The 14,923-nt window shown below is 41.8% G+C and overlaps 1 protein-coding gene across 2 annotated transcripts in view; it reads left to right on the top strand.

Annotated features, from left to right (window-relative positions):
• TLL2 (tolloid like 2) overlaps positions 1-2,575 on the top strand; it is a 195,175-nt gene extending 192,600 nt beyond the window's left edge. For both annotated transcript variants that reach the window (XM_088473853.1, XM_088473859.1), the window contains one exon: positions 1,062-2,575. In XM_088473853.1, the coding sequence (XP_088329979.1) occupies positions 1,062-1,196 (135 nt within the window). In that variant the 3' untranslated portion in view covers positions 1,197-2,575. The remainder of the gene's footprint in view (positions 1-1,061) is intronic.
• The last annotated feature ends 12,348 nt before the right edge of the window (positions 2,576-14,923 follow it).

Here is a 14,923-nt window from a genome sequence, read left to right as displayed (position 1 = left end):
AGGTGGTATCTAGTTTCCACATTAATGAGGAAATCATAGTGCCGGCCTTTAATTCCCCAGACCTCTCAGCTGGTGAGGCCTCCTTGGATGTGGTACGTGCTCTAAGGATTTATGTTGACCGTACCAATTCATTTCGGAAGTCGGACTCTTTATGTCCTCTATGGTTTCCGTAAGAAGGGATGGCCTGCCACTAAGCAGACTTTGGCAGGGTGGATTCGCATGGCGATTTCTGAGGCTTACATTCACGAGGGCCTTCCTGTACCATCCTCTGTTAAAGCTCATTCTACTCGGTCTGTGGGTCCTTCGTGGGCAGCTCATCATGGTGCCTCTGCTGTTCAGCTCTGCAAGGCTGCCACGTGGTCTTCTGTCCATACCTTTGTGAGGTATTATGCATTTGATACCTTCGCCTCTCAGGATGCTTCCTTCGGGCGGCGGATTCTCCTTTCAGCACAAGAGCGTCCCCACCCTTAAAGGATACTGCTTTGGGACATCCCCAAGGTATCCTGTGGATACCCTATGGATCCTGAAGTAGAAAATATGAGATATGGTAAGAACTTACCCTTGTTATCTCTATTTCTACAAAGTCCATAGGTTTTCCACAGGACTCCCGCCTTGTCGCACCTGTACTGCAGATGGGCTTTGTTCTGGTCACCGGTTTTTCCATCTCCTTCTGGTGAGAATGTGATTCTTGTGTGTTCCAGACTATCTTCTCTCTCTTTCTTCTCCTCCGGCCTATGGCTTCTTACGTAACTGATTTGCCTTGGCTCGGGGGCGGGGTATAGGAGAGGAACCCCAGTGGGAGGCTGAAAATTTAACTCTGAGGTGCCGATGTCTGCCGCCATCACCTATACCCCCCCAAGGTATCCTGTGGAACCCTATGGACTTAGAAACAGAGATAACAAGGGTAAGTTCTTACCATATCTCATATTATACGATCTATAGTGTGACATGATTACACTTTTATACACAGTATATTCATAAAAATGCTATATATATCCCATGCCTGTATCCAGATGTATTTCTATTTATTCACTAAATAAAACTATTTTGCTTTTCTTTAGCCTCCTGAAGAAATCTATTCAGCTGGGGACTCCATCATGATTCGCTTCCACACAGACGATACCATCAATAAAAAAGGTTTCCATGCCCGATATACCAGTACCAAATTTCAGGATGCACTACATATGCGGAAATGACTGTAGTCCACGGTGATACCTAGAGCCATTTTAGTGTCTAAAATCAATGGTTTATGGAATTGTGAGAGTGAATTAAATGCTGTGCATGTCTCTGTGATGTCTGAATGCTGCCTGTAAGATATTTGTATGAATAAGCATCCAAATTTTAATAGCATGCTTTTTGTGTCAGTGTACCAAGGACCAAATATTTCTGTGTAATAAATCTAACTTGGTTTATATTCCTTTAAAGTGAAATGTCTAAGAGGGCTTATTCACCCTGTTCATCAGTCCTGTTACGCACCAGACTGCTGAAAGCCCAGTTGGTCTGAATGGGGAGGTTTAGGTTTTTCTGTATATTAGGAGTGGGACTTCAGGTCTTATCAGCTTCTAGTTGGTTGGCTGAGAATCCTGGGTATATTTGGAATCTGAAGCACCGATGTCCACCCCTACAATACACACACTAAATCTCGCACCGATGTGGTATTGTGATAATGGGGGCAGTGGTGACATTTTTAAATGTACAAGTCGCACAATCACTTATTTGAGGCCTTTCTCACAGTTGACCAAATTTAATGGACATCAGGGATATAATAAAACTCTTCACTACCATGCAAAAAATTGGTTCATGAGTTATAACAAGGTGATAGATGCCCAGTTATCTTTGTAAATACGTTTCTAAATGCCATATCGCATGGTTAGCATTGGTTAAATTTAGTGACTTTCTCCGATATTAAAGTTCCTGCTCATCATCCAGGTCTGTAAAATAGTAGTTTATTTTAAAGGACCAACAGCTGGTTATGACCAAGTATAAATACTTGACCGTAAGTTATCTTTTGTTACATTACAACGGTGGATTTTTTATTTTATTTTATTCACACATTGATTTGCAGCCTGTGACTTAGGAGTTCATTTTGTAGTACTGCAAGTAACTGGCAATTGTGTATATAGTTGTGTGCATACTGCCATCTACGGGTGTGACATCGGTAGTGTTTTTGAAGTTCCTAACAGTGAAAGTACTGTATTGCTGACCTTTTTTGTTTTTTCTTTTTTTGTTATTTACTTTCCTATTTTTTAGTATGGTTTTGTACTTAAATTATGTAGCTATTGTATCTTGCAAATGTAAATACAATATTTTAAATGATCTGATGTTAGCCTGTGCAATACCTAAAACTAATAAGCTTCTCATCCCCTTCCTTGCATCTGTTTTGGAGCCATCCTCGGTATTGGCTTTACTACCTAATGTTTGATGGGGGAGAGTGCAATCTTGTCATTAACAAAATATTTTAGATTGCAAATGATCACCAGGAATAAGAAGAGCCTGTACTTTTATGGAATTACATTTTTTTTTAATGTGACGAAGGGAATTGTAATGCCAATTTTATTACTATATAACTGTTATTTCTTGCCATGTCATTAACAGAAGGATAATAAAATATTTCAATGCCAGACTGGTTTAAGTATAATATGGGTTCCTGCCTATCTGTTTCTCTTGTGCTTAGGATTCAATCCTTGTTCCATAGCAAAGTGTATTTATATGTGTGTACAGTATTTGTATCTATGTACATATAATCTATCATCTCTAATCTAAAATGAGGAAGTGAAAGACATACTGTCCTCTAGATACTGTAAAACTGCATGCTAACATATCGTGATCTTTTTAAATGGCACACTAATGATTACATACATTATTGTGTACATACTCATACATATAGAAGCAGGGCACACACGTATTGTCAGACATACTGTAAAGCTGCAAGGTTCCTTGCCTCACTGCAGGAGCTAGAAGGATCACTTTGAGTCCTTCAGTTAATCAGGTTTAAAGGGTGAAAGGTTGTCCAATGTTTTTAGAATACTTTATAGGTGAGTACAATAGCAAAAGTAAATGACATGTACACTGTGGGGCTGACTTAGTCGGATGCATCTATTTGACAGGTACAAATAGCGACTGATCGTATATAGCGCATGCACAGGAGCGAATTTACCCATTTTTGCATACAGATGGGCCCAGCTTCATTGTTGCTCATAACGCACAAGACGCCTTCCCGCAATCTGGGATGCACAATAGCGTCTCCATTCAATCCTATGGAGACTCACTCCGGCGATCGGGGATGCTTTAGTGCGTCTCCATAGGTCTGAATGGAGACGCACTCCCGTGATCGGTGACGCGCCATAGCGTGGCGCATAGTGCGATTCACGGGTACGTTTGTACCACGATCGGTAACAAACTAACTGGACGCATCTGTATATCGATCCATTTCTGAGTTGGATGGATCTTTGCCGGAATTCGCGTTACGTGAAATGGGCATTTCAGGGACTGGGAGGAGACCGTGTGATCGCACAGAACTGTCCTGTCTTGTGGGAGCGTGGAGAGCGTGCAGCTTAGAGGTCAGCGCTATTATGATTTGTGTGTTCGGAGAAGGGAAGCCTGCTGCAGACGGATCTCTTGGACCTAGCATTTGGCTGGTGCAAGTGCTGATATTAACGATGACCGTTGCTGCTGTTGACGGGAGAAGTATTTAATTATTATTATTATCCTTTATTTATATGGCGCCACAAGAGTTCCGCAGAGCCTTACAATATACATAAAGAAATGATCACACAAGAAAACAGTTATTAACAGTACAAACAATGCAGGACAGATACATGATTAATACATTCCTGCATAACACTTAGATAAGCAGCATGGTGTCGGCAACCAAGGGTGGGGTACTGTTGTATATTAAAGTATAATCAAGTGAAGGAGAAGCACATGAGGGAAGAGGGCCCTGCTCGTGAGAGCTTACATTCTAAGGGGAGGGGGCCGACAGACAGGGGTGAAACAGATTGGCTGGATACAAGGGTGACAGTAATATAACATTTATGTAAGGGTTAGTTTAAACTTAAGAGGAAAGGACAATGAGTTGATCCAAATTTCACCAAGCCTCAAGATTTGGGGCCACAACCAAGGTCCATTAGAGGGGTCAACTTGCTGCATCGTTTGGTATGGCATTTTTGGAGTGGACAAGCAGATTGCATGAGGAGGTCAGGAGGGATGTGAGCAGCATTGGGGATCCAGGTACAGGCACAATCCATAGGCATGTTGGAAGTGTGGTGGTTTTTAAAAACAGTCCTTAGTAGCAGGAATAGTTGATTTGTTAGTTTCTCCTTCTGTTCTCCTCCTATTTAACTCCTGAATAACTCCAGCTTCAATTTAAAAATTCTAGTTACACTTCAAATATAAGCACTCTTGCAAACGCAGCCCTGGCTTAGCAGCCCAAGATGTAAGTAATAAGTATGGCTGAAACAGGTGTCCACACTGAAACCAGGTGTTGAGCAGCTTCCCGCTTAAAACCACACAGGTCCTTGCATTAGTCCTGGTATTTGCTTCCTGCAAAAACAGCGACTTTACGCTCAACTCGGAATCATCTCCCTTATGTCTGGTGCACACAGTTTTTTTTCTTCTCAGTACACGCATGGAAATAAGGCACAGAATAAGTGCCAGATAAAAACCAATTCCTTAGGCACTTGGAGGTCTATTCAACATGTTAATTATCGGGGTCCGAACCTTAAATAAACATTTTAATTATCAGGGATACCCATAATTAACGTTTCTTCTCGATGCGAGCGCCAGAGCAATTCATCATTGCTCCAGCGCGGAGACAGCTGATCCAAAAATCAGCTGTCTCCCAGAAAGCTTTCACTGCTCCTTTCGGCGCAGTGAATCCTTTAGGAGCAATGACACAGGTCACACATTCGCACAAGAGCTCTGGCGTCCGGTGGAAGGAGCCTGACAGGCGGCGTAATCCGAAAAGGTACCTGTTCACAACCCGGGACTCCTTCCCATAGGGAAGGAAAGGGTAGCGGCAGCATTCGCCATCTGAAGAGAGAATGTAATTTTGCTATATGCAGTTTTGCAGGGATAGGAAGTTCCATCTATGGCTCACATTTATAAATAAAGCAGGGACAATGCTATTCAATTTATTCTGCTGTTTGATTTGGATAAGGTAGGTTTTCGTAACATGTGTGACATTTCCTAGCCAAATGCAGAACCGTTCTGAAAATTTAGCTTTTTCTACATTCTTCTGTCCCTGGTAAATAATGCCACCTGTGGTCCTTATAGTATGGTCCTCTCTAAACTCAAGGTCAGTTCATTGTTCCAGCCTGTAATAGTCCAAATACATACTCTTGTGTGCGTTGATCCTGTGTTGCCGTTTCTAGACTTCCAAGCTGCTATTTTGTTCTCCGGTCTTGTATTCTGTGTTTGCCTTTTCAATCTTGTTATAACTCGGACCTGTTTTATGGACTGTCTTGAACTTTGCTTGTATCTGACCCTTCAGCTTCTGTGCTTGCATATGGTTATAGCTCCCTGCCTGTTGCTGACCATCTGTTTAAGAACCACACACACACACTTCAGTCAGCCCAGACTATATAGCTGGTATCAGAAAGCCTATATTGCTGTGCTATAGCCTCAGGTAACCTGCATTTATTGTGTAAATTGCATTTACCAAGTCCTTAGACTGTTCTATCTTTCATGTTTGTCTTTTATTATTCTACTCAATAGCCAGTCTATCATTATCTCAGCATTGCATATAATACTTATCATATTCACAAACCTCTCCATTGACTTAAAACGATTTATAACATTTGCATAACAGTCGACCATTATATGTAATCATGTTTTGCTTTAGAGCTTTCTGTGAAATCTTGAAATTTCACAAACTATATTATACCTGCACCATACTTACCTACTTTTGAAAAAGCATTTCAGGGAGATTGTGAAAGCAACACCTATGAGCGCAGCAGTAAAGTGGACATGTCCTGCTACATCTGAGAGGTGTGCCATAAAATTGACTTACATCCAAATGTAAATGCACCCCAAAGTAGTTGGTAAAATCTACTTGATGAAAACACACTGATACTTTTCAGAAAATGTATGTAGTCATAGAGATCATTGTGCCTTCTACCCAATGCAGGGAAATGATACCAATGATCCCATTTGAATGTGTGCATATATATATATATATATGCCACTCTGTGACCCGGCACTCACAGCCCACCTCGGGGTACCTTGCTCCGGTGCCTTCCCAGGAGGGCAGCACCCCAACAATATACACCCTGCAACAGGCGGCACTCGGAGACTTAAAGATTAATGAAAAAAGACTGTGCATGTGTATCCTGAGGACGGGGATACGTTCCCCGAAACGTAGATTAAAGCACAGTCTTTTTTCATTAATCTTTAAGTCTCCGAGTGCCGCCTGTTGCAGGGTGTATATATATATATATATATATATATATATATATCCTCCAATGAGCGGCACTCATCTGGACTTAGAACAAACTTCAAGAAACAGTGATGATGTTCCAACTTTTCGGATATAACTCCTTGTTCACGGAACAGACAAATACAAGAAACGAACACATACAAATACACTTACCTATATAGTGTCTAAATGCTGCCTCACGCCATGAGCTGTCCCTCCGGCCCGTGATCCACTGCACTTCCGGGTTCGCGTCACTTCCGGTTTCGCCAGCCGGAAGTGCGTAAGTGGGCGTGCTCGGTCCCGTAGCCACTGAGACAGTGAACACGGGGAGTCATCACCACACCCCCTACCATGTGACATAAACAAAACACCGATCAATGCACAGTCAAATAACAGATAATAAAGATATGCGGTGATTATGATGGTACTACACTCGTTGTCAAATATGGAAAATATCCCATAATAAAAAGCTAGAGTGAACAAGAAGACAGCAATAAATCAAATACAGTAACCTTCTAATGCAAACTCCCTATTGAGTATTAACTGTAATCTATGTGATGTTACTGACATATGCCTAATGCTAAGACTATACATGAATTACATACACTACAATGAGATCCCTAAAGAGAAGCCTAATCGCATCAAAGCAACACTCAAGTGTTGTTGTATATGTGATATGACATGCACTATTATGTTGCAATGTGTGAGACAGCATTATAAAAATACAGCATAAGAGATGTGTTCATTAAGTCCCCTGGGTCTGACAGTATCCAGACGATGGATCCAATGCATCTCTCTCTGCAGGAGCTTCTTATCACGATCTCCTCCACGCACATCCTCCAAAACCTGGTCTATAATAATATAACGCAGAGCAGCAAGGTTGTGCTTAGCTGCCACGAAGTGCTTAACAACGGGCTGATCTATGTTCTTGCCATTGAGCGCCCCCCTAATGGCAGAGCGGTGTAATGCCATCCTGTCTCTGAAGGGTCTGATAGTCTTGCCCACGTAGCAAAGCCCTCAGGGGCACTTGATCATATATACTACGTGGGTGCTGATGCACATCACAGGACTCCTGATGTCGTACCTTCGTCCAGAATGTGGGTGAAAAAAGTATTTGGAATTAATCATATAGCTGCATGTTGTACATCCCAAACACCTATAGCAGCCACCTGGCTTGGTTCTGGTTTTAGGGGTTCCCAACCGTGAAATGCCCGTGCGTACAACCCAATCACGCAGATTTTTCCCTCTCTTGTAACAAGACATAACTCTGCTACGTTTGAGTATCTTAAGATCCTTGTCTTGTTGGATCATAGGCCACAGCTTGTTAACCGTTTTCTGGATTGTTCTGTCCCTAGTGTTGTTTCTACGTATCCAATGTATACGGTCTTGTTGAGGTGTCGATGTTTTTGCAATTAATGTGCTAGATCGTGAGATGTCATTCACTTTAGCTACTGCTTTATTAAGGATAGCTTCGAATATCCTCTCTCCGAGAAGCGTTCCCTCACCTGATCAATGCTAGTACTGAGTAATGACTCTTCGCTAGTGATTCTTTTGACCCTTACGAGTTGTGAATAGGGCAATCCTTACTTGAGGGATTCTGGATGATGGCGCTGTGCCAATAATAAGTTGTTCCTATCCGTAGGTTTCCGATAAATCGATGTACTGAGTCTGCCACTGGATTTAACAATATTCGCGTCCAAGAATTGGACGCAACCTTGGCTCATATAGTACGTGAATTTGATTGGGCAATCCATCCCGTTGAACTCTTCAATCCATCCTCTGAACCAAGCCAGGTGGCTGCTATAGGTGTTTGGGGTGTACAACATGCAGCTATATGATTAATTCCAAATACTTTTTTCACCCACATTCTGGACGAAGGTACGACATCAGGAGTCCTGTGACGTGCACCAGCACCCATGTAGTATATATGAACAAGTGCCCCTGCGGGCTTTGCTACGTGGGCAAGACTATCAGACCCTTCAGAAGGTTACTGTATTTGATTTATTGCTGTCTTCTTGTTCACTCTCGCTTTTTGTTATGGGATATTTTCCATATTTGACAACGAGTGTAGTACCATCATAATCACCGCATATCTTTATTATCTGTTATTTGACTGTGCATTGATCGGTGTTTTGTTTATGTCACATGGTAGGGGGTGTGGTGATGACTCCCCGTGTACACTGTCTCCGTGGCTACGGGACCGAGCACGCCCACTTACGCACTTCCGGCTTGCGAAACCGGAAGTGCAGTGGATGCTGATCACGGGCCGGAGGGACAGCTCATGGCGTGAGGCAGCATTTAGACACTATATAGGTAAGTGTATTTGTATGTGTTCGTTTCTTGTATTTGTCTGTTCCGTGAACAAGGAGTTATATCCAAAACGAAGAACATCATCACTGTCTCTTGAAGTTTGTTCTAAGTCCAGATGAGTGCCGCTCATTGGAGGATATTTTTGCTGTGACATACACAGAAGCCGAGCACCCTGGCCCTTTACACCCTGGCTTATGGGAGTGCCATCCATAAGGTGGATTATATATATATATATATATATATAATCTCAGACAGAGCCTCCCCTCTCATACTCCTATTTGATAGAAATATGATCAGAATAATACAAAGAAGATATTTATAACTTATAAACATCTTTGTTTATTGTAATAATTTGTATAGTTAACACTCACCAGCTTTGTGGAGTTCCCTGGTTCTGCAGGGAAACGAGAGAGGAGGCAGCAACAGCTCAGCCTTGCTTCAGTATAGTCGGACACTGCTTGCAGAGCTGGGGGCAGTTCCACACCACGGACAGTAAGCTGGACAGAAAGAGAGCTAATAGAGGTGTGCCACTGAGTATCGGGGGTGTGCCTTGAGCACTGATGGACAGCTTGGATGTGTCATGTGACCAGGAAGTGTACTGCAGTGTTTAGAGATTAGAGCTCAGTCAGCAGCAGCAAGAGAAGACACCGTGATGCAGGTAGGAGATTCAATGGACACTGAAGCTTACTGTAGTGAGGGGAGATTTACAGTAAGTGAGGAGTGAGACAGGCTCCCAGCACTCAGACCCATCTCCATGTGTGCCTCCCCAGCCATTGACCTCATCGCATGTCACTGAGAGATATAAATATATATTTATATACTGTATGTGTGTTAGAGAAATGACGGAGCACTCCAGTCTTCTTGATACAGACACGAGGATAATTTATTTACTCACATCACGATAAAAAGTGCAGATGTCGACGTTTTGGGCCATGCAAGGCCCTTTGTCAAGACCCAAAACCAGAGACCGGAGTGTGTAAGGAACCATGTTACAGCAACTGAAGGGAAGGGGAAAGAATCTGGAAAATACCACCGCACTGGTATAACTACTAAATCATTTACAGAAAAGAGTGAGATTAGAAAGGCATTCTGCACAAGTTTTCCATAATCATTAGACAATATATTCATCAAGGAGTTTGTAGTGGTGCTGCTCAGAGTTAACAATAGTAGTTTAAAGAAAATAAGGGGATCAACCCACAAGAATCTTATAGCCCAAGTAAGTATTCAGTCACTTAAAACATAACCTTTATTACTTCGACTAAATATTAAAATTGACTTACAAAACAAACACCAGAAACAATAGGATAAAGTATTCAATTTATACACAAGGAGGTGTGAGGGGTCGTCCCTTTTGGAGCGGCGAAATATGACATAAAATAGTATACTCTACATACATACAAATAATTACATATATAAATACATGTAACAAAAGGACAATTATAAAATACACCCAGGAATAGAGTATATCAATATTGTTATCACTGCTTACATGAAACTAGGTTGCTCTGTATTCATATAATTCAGTGCAATAAATAACATCAGTATGCACTTAGGGCCTGATTCAGAGCTGGACGCTCTGACCAGAGCGCTCGCTCTGAATCAGGGCCCTCCTGCATGAAAATGGAGCGGCCTCCTGGCCGCTCGTATAGCTGTGGGTGACCACCCACAGCATATGCGAGCGGCCAAAAAGATGGTCGCGATGGTCTTGACCATCGGACTTGCGACGGAGACCCTGCGGTAGGGTCTCCCTGCCACAAGCCCTGGAGTGATTTTGGCTCTATCAGAGCCAAAATCACTCCCACTGACATCACTAGTGATGTCAGTGGGGCCGGCTTCAGACGGTAGGCGTTCCCATGGGAACGCCTCCGTCTGGCAGGCACGCCCACCAAAGGGGGCGTGCTGTCAATCAACATCGACAGCACGCCCCCTTTGGTGCGAGACCCGGAGCGATGGAAAGCCCGTCGCTCCCCGGGTCTCGCGCATGCGCACGACGGAGCTCCCTCCGTCGTGCGCATGCGCAGTGGGGAACATCGACCCGCTTGCGAGCGTACTGCTGCTCGCGAGCGGGTCTGAATGACCCCCTTAGTTTTATAGCATACAGTATGGAATAATAAGTCAGGGCATTAAGGACCTGTGTTACACTATGTTCTGCTACTTCCCAACTTACCAGAAGGCATAGGGTGGGGCGTGAGAGACGTGTTCCACAGTAACCCTTGGAAACAACAGTCAATATCCTTCCCTGTTACACCGTTTATCTCTACTTTTCACTGTCTTGCCCATCAAAGCATAGGACAGTGAATGAGAAGACTAATGCAGAAAAAAAGGACCCATACTAACTTAAATCACCTAGTACAGGTAGGAGGAGTGCTAGCCCAGGAGAAGTGGTCTCACCTTCATGTGTACCTTTAAATACACACATACATAGGAAAAAAAGGGGGGGGGGGGCTGGGCTGCACATCCTAATACATAATAAGATAATTTAAACATAATTATCATGTTTAAATTAGAATGTGTAGCCCAGCCCCCCCCCCTCCATTTTTTCCTATGTATGTGCGTATTTAAAGTACACTTGAAGGTGAGACCCCTTCTCCTGGGCTAGCACTCCTCCTACCTGCCCAAGGTGATTTTAATTAGTATGGGTCCTGTGTGTTGCAGTACACACATGTAATGGGCACTATTATAGGTACGTCCTAGATAAATTTATACAATGTGTCAGTATTAGGGATGTTAGGGACCCACCTGATGAGGTCACCGGAATGAGAAGACTAGTAGGCTATATATGGGAACTGATCGGAATATTATAGGTAAGACCACTTATCAAGGTTCTCAAGTCAATTAATATAAATAAATATAGATTATTATATATAAATAGATTATTTCATAATCAAAAACATTTACTAACAGTCATGTATACCCATATAATACTCCATTGTTTATAATGAGGTATGCAGCTGTGCATAATGTATAGCAGCAACTGACAATAGGATAAAGTGCAAGATTCTAAAAAAAAATATACAGCAACAACAAAATATAAAGTGCATCCATAGTGGAGATTCACTTCATGTTAATGAAATACATTGCAAATATGCAGTATTTATTATATGGATTATAGAGATCAGCCAGTTTACAGAAACTGACTGAAAATTAGTCTCATGATTCATCAGTGAGGAGGCTCAGTTATCATGTACAATGATGTAATATAATGGCAGACACGGGCACCAGTTCTAAATATCCTTGGTACATAGATGACACCAACAGACATTTATAAACAAATCTCTAAACAGCAGTTATCCAAGTTGCCAAAATAGCGAGAGGTCTGTGTGAGAAATAATAAGTTAAGGCTGCCCAGTTTTAACAATTAGTGTCTAGTTTTAAAGTACATAATGAATTAGATCAACATCATGCCTGTGAAAAACTGATGCTCTTGTCTATAAAGAGTTAAGTGGACAGTCTATGAAATGGGTACATTACATGAAGAAAATAGTAAGAAAGGGTAAACTACATGTGTCTACATATAATCTGGGTGTAGGGGTGTCCCACACTGTGCAGTTGTGTATAAGGAACCAGCCATACCACCGGCCCAAGTGGGCCTATAAATACAAGACAAATCCCCTATAGACATGCCCACCGCTCACTACAGGAGTTTTGAGTTGTTTCTTAAAACCCTTACAAATTGTGAAACATGTAAGTTGGACTTTAACGGACGAGGGTGGTGACTTGAGGCCCACAAGAGTGTGTTTCTATCAGTGTCCTTCCTATATAGCGTGTAACCTAAGATAGTTTCCTGCCGCACCACCGTAACATCCAAAAACTGCATCTGGGATTGATCTACGGCAACTGTAAATCGAATGGGAGAGTCCAGTTGGTTCAAAAACTCCACCATTTTGAATAAAGTCAGCATCCCCCCTCCATATAACAACAATATCAATATATCTTTAAAAATAAACAACATCTGAAAAGTGCTCCAAAATATATCTCTGTTCATACTGGTGCATAAATATATTTTGGCGTAAGATGGCAACAAGGTTTAAAGCCAATGGCAGTCCCTGCCAATTGAATAAACCGGTCACCTTGGTACAGAAAATAATTAAATTCCAATACTAGACAAAGTAATGATATCAGGAACTCAATTGGAGGTCCATCATATGGGCCTATTAAGAGTGCTTCCCCTTCGTGGGGAATCAAGGTGTATAGGGGAACAGACATCAAGGATACTCAACAGACAATCAAGTGACACAATGCTCAACAACCTCAGGTCATTAAAAAAAATGTCCTGTATCCTTCAGATAGGTACTATTTAGATTTCACAATAGGCTGGAGGTAGTGATCTATATATTGTGCCAGCAACTGAAGCAGAGAACCTCAGGCAGAGATTATGGGACTTCCAGGGGGGTCAGTGAAGGAGTTATGGATTTTTGGTAATGTGTACAATATTAGGCAGATCGGATAATTCTACGCCCAAGAAAAAATATATATCAGCCTGGTGCTAATAAAGCTAAAATTGAGTAAAGTAACACAGCTGCAAACACCTATGGGTCTGTGTAAACCCAATTAAAGATCACCTCTGATGATCACAAACCAAAACTACAATGATGGTGTTGCGCTAATTGATATTATAATTAGTCATAAGCAATAGCTTAGCATGGCAGAAAATAAATTCAAGACACCAAGTAAGTATATCAGACATAAATTTTACTTATATCTGGTAAACGTCAATAATGCAGTGAATATAACATATAAAATACAACCTATATAGTTAAGAAGTCTGTACAGACTAATCTACATACATCTCAAAATAACCTACTGATTCCTAATAAAAACCTGCAATGGCAGATTGACTGAAAAAGGAAGGATCATATGAAATTTGATGTCTATAAAAACTGACAGTTCTCACCGGACCATATTCCACATATGAAGGTCCTAAAAAAACTCCTTTATTCTGACCTCCTGGTCTTATCGTGGGGTAGCGCTTATTAATCTCTAGATGTATATTATGAGAAGATATTAAAACAGCAACCTCCGTGCTAGTGGAGCACACTATTAATCCAACCTGTATTGTCCAACAGGTATAGCAAGTAATGATGTCTCTCAACCAACACACTGATGGGTAAGATTATCCTCAAACAGGGAAATCCTGAGGCTATAATAAAATCAACATGTGACCACCTATTACCTTTCTCCGTCCTTATCCAGACCTGCGGGCACCGTCACAGCATACTTAGATAGCGCTTATGGCTCTCCGTGGAAACAAAGTATTGTCCAGTATCAACAGAGCAACTGTGTCACTTAGTAGTAGTCCACTAACGCATTTCGCTTCTGTTACACAAACCTTTATCAAAGAGTGTGAGCATTCAGCAATATTCAATGTATGTGAGGAGAGATTGAAAATCAACTCCTCTAACCCATCTTGCCCCTTGGTCGCCCTTGCCCTCTTGCCCCACCCTCTCCTTGGATGTGGTCTTGATTTTTTTAAACCTATGTGGCATAGGTTACGGTAAGGGGGTGATAGAGGAGGAACCTATGTGGCATAAGTGGCTTTTTGTGTTCCTTGGATCGAGGCCTAAAAAAGAGGCACCAGAGGGGGGCAGACTTTCAATAGATTCTGTTTCAGAAGATGAGTTAGAGGAATAGTTCTCAGCTCTCCTGTATCCACCCTGATGTCTCACTTTTAAATTAAATTGAGATCTAGAACTGCTGTTATTCCCTGATAACCTCTTATACTTGGTATGTCTTTGGTAATCAGACTCAACGTTCTCTAGCTTCCTTCATTTAAACGATATGAGATCTGTCTTATATTTATCTATTTGCATTTGTAACCGCTCAATCCAATTGTCCGTTTTATCAGCTTTCAATATGGACACGGATTCTTTCTCACAGTTCTTGATCTCACTTTTCACCTTTAATAATCCCAGATAAGCCTCTTCAATTACTAGGGCTATAACATATATATATATATATAACAGCCACATAATGAGTTAATGCGCAACCAGGGAGATTGCTAGAGTCTAAAGGGATATTGCTACTATTTTATGGGGTCTCCTTGACAATCGGGGAGAGTTGGCAAGTATGACCTACACTATGTTGCTGCTGTATTTTGTGTTTTGTGCTATGTGACTACTGCTGTGAGCATCCAGGATTACATTCCCAATTTGCTGCTGACAGATATCTGTACAATGTTATTTGGTTCCCTGCCATGAC

The sequence above is a fragment of the Taudactylus pleione genome, unplaced genomic scaffold, assembly GCF_031769625.1.
Source record: "Taudactylus pleione unplaced genomic scaffold, aTauple2 ptg000016l, whole genome shotgun sequence".
NCBI classification, from domain to species: Eukaryota; Metazoa; Chordata; class Amphibia; order Anura; family Myobatrachidae; genus Taudactylus; species Taudactylus pleione.
Note: the sequence above shows the minus strand (reverse complement) of the source record. Positions and strands in the feature narration are given on the sequence as shown.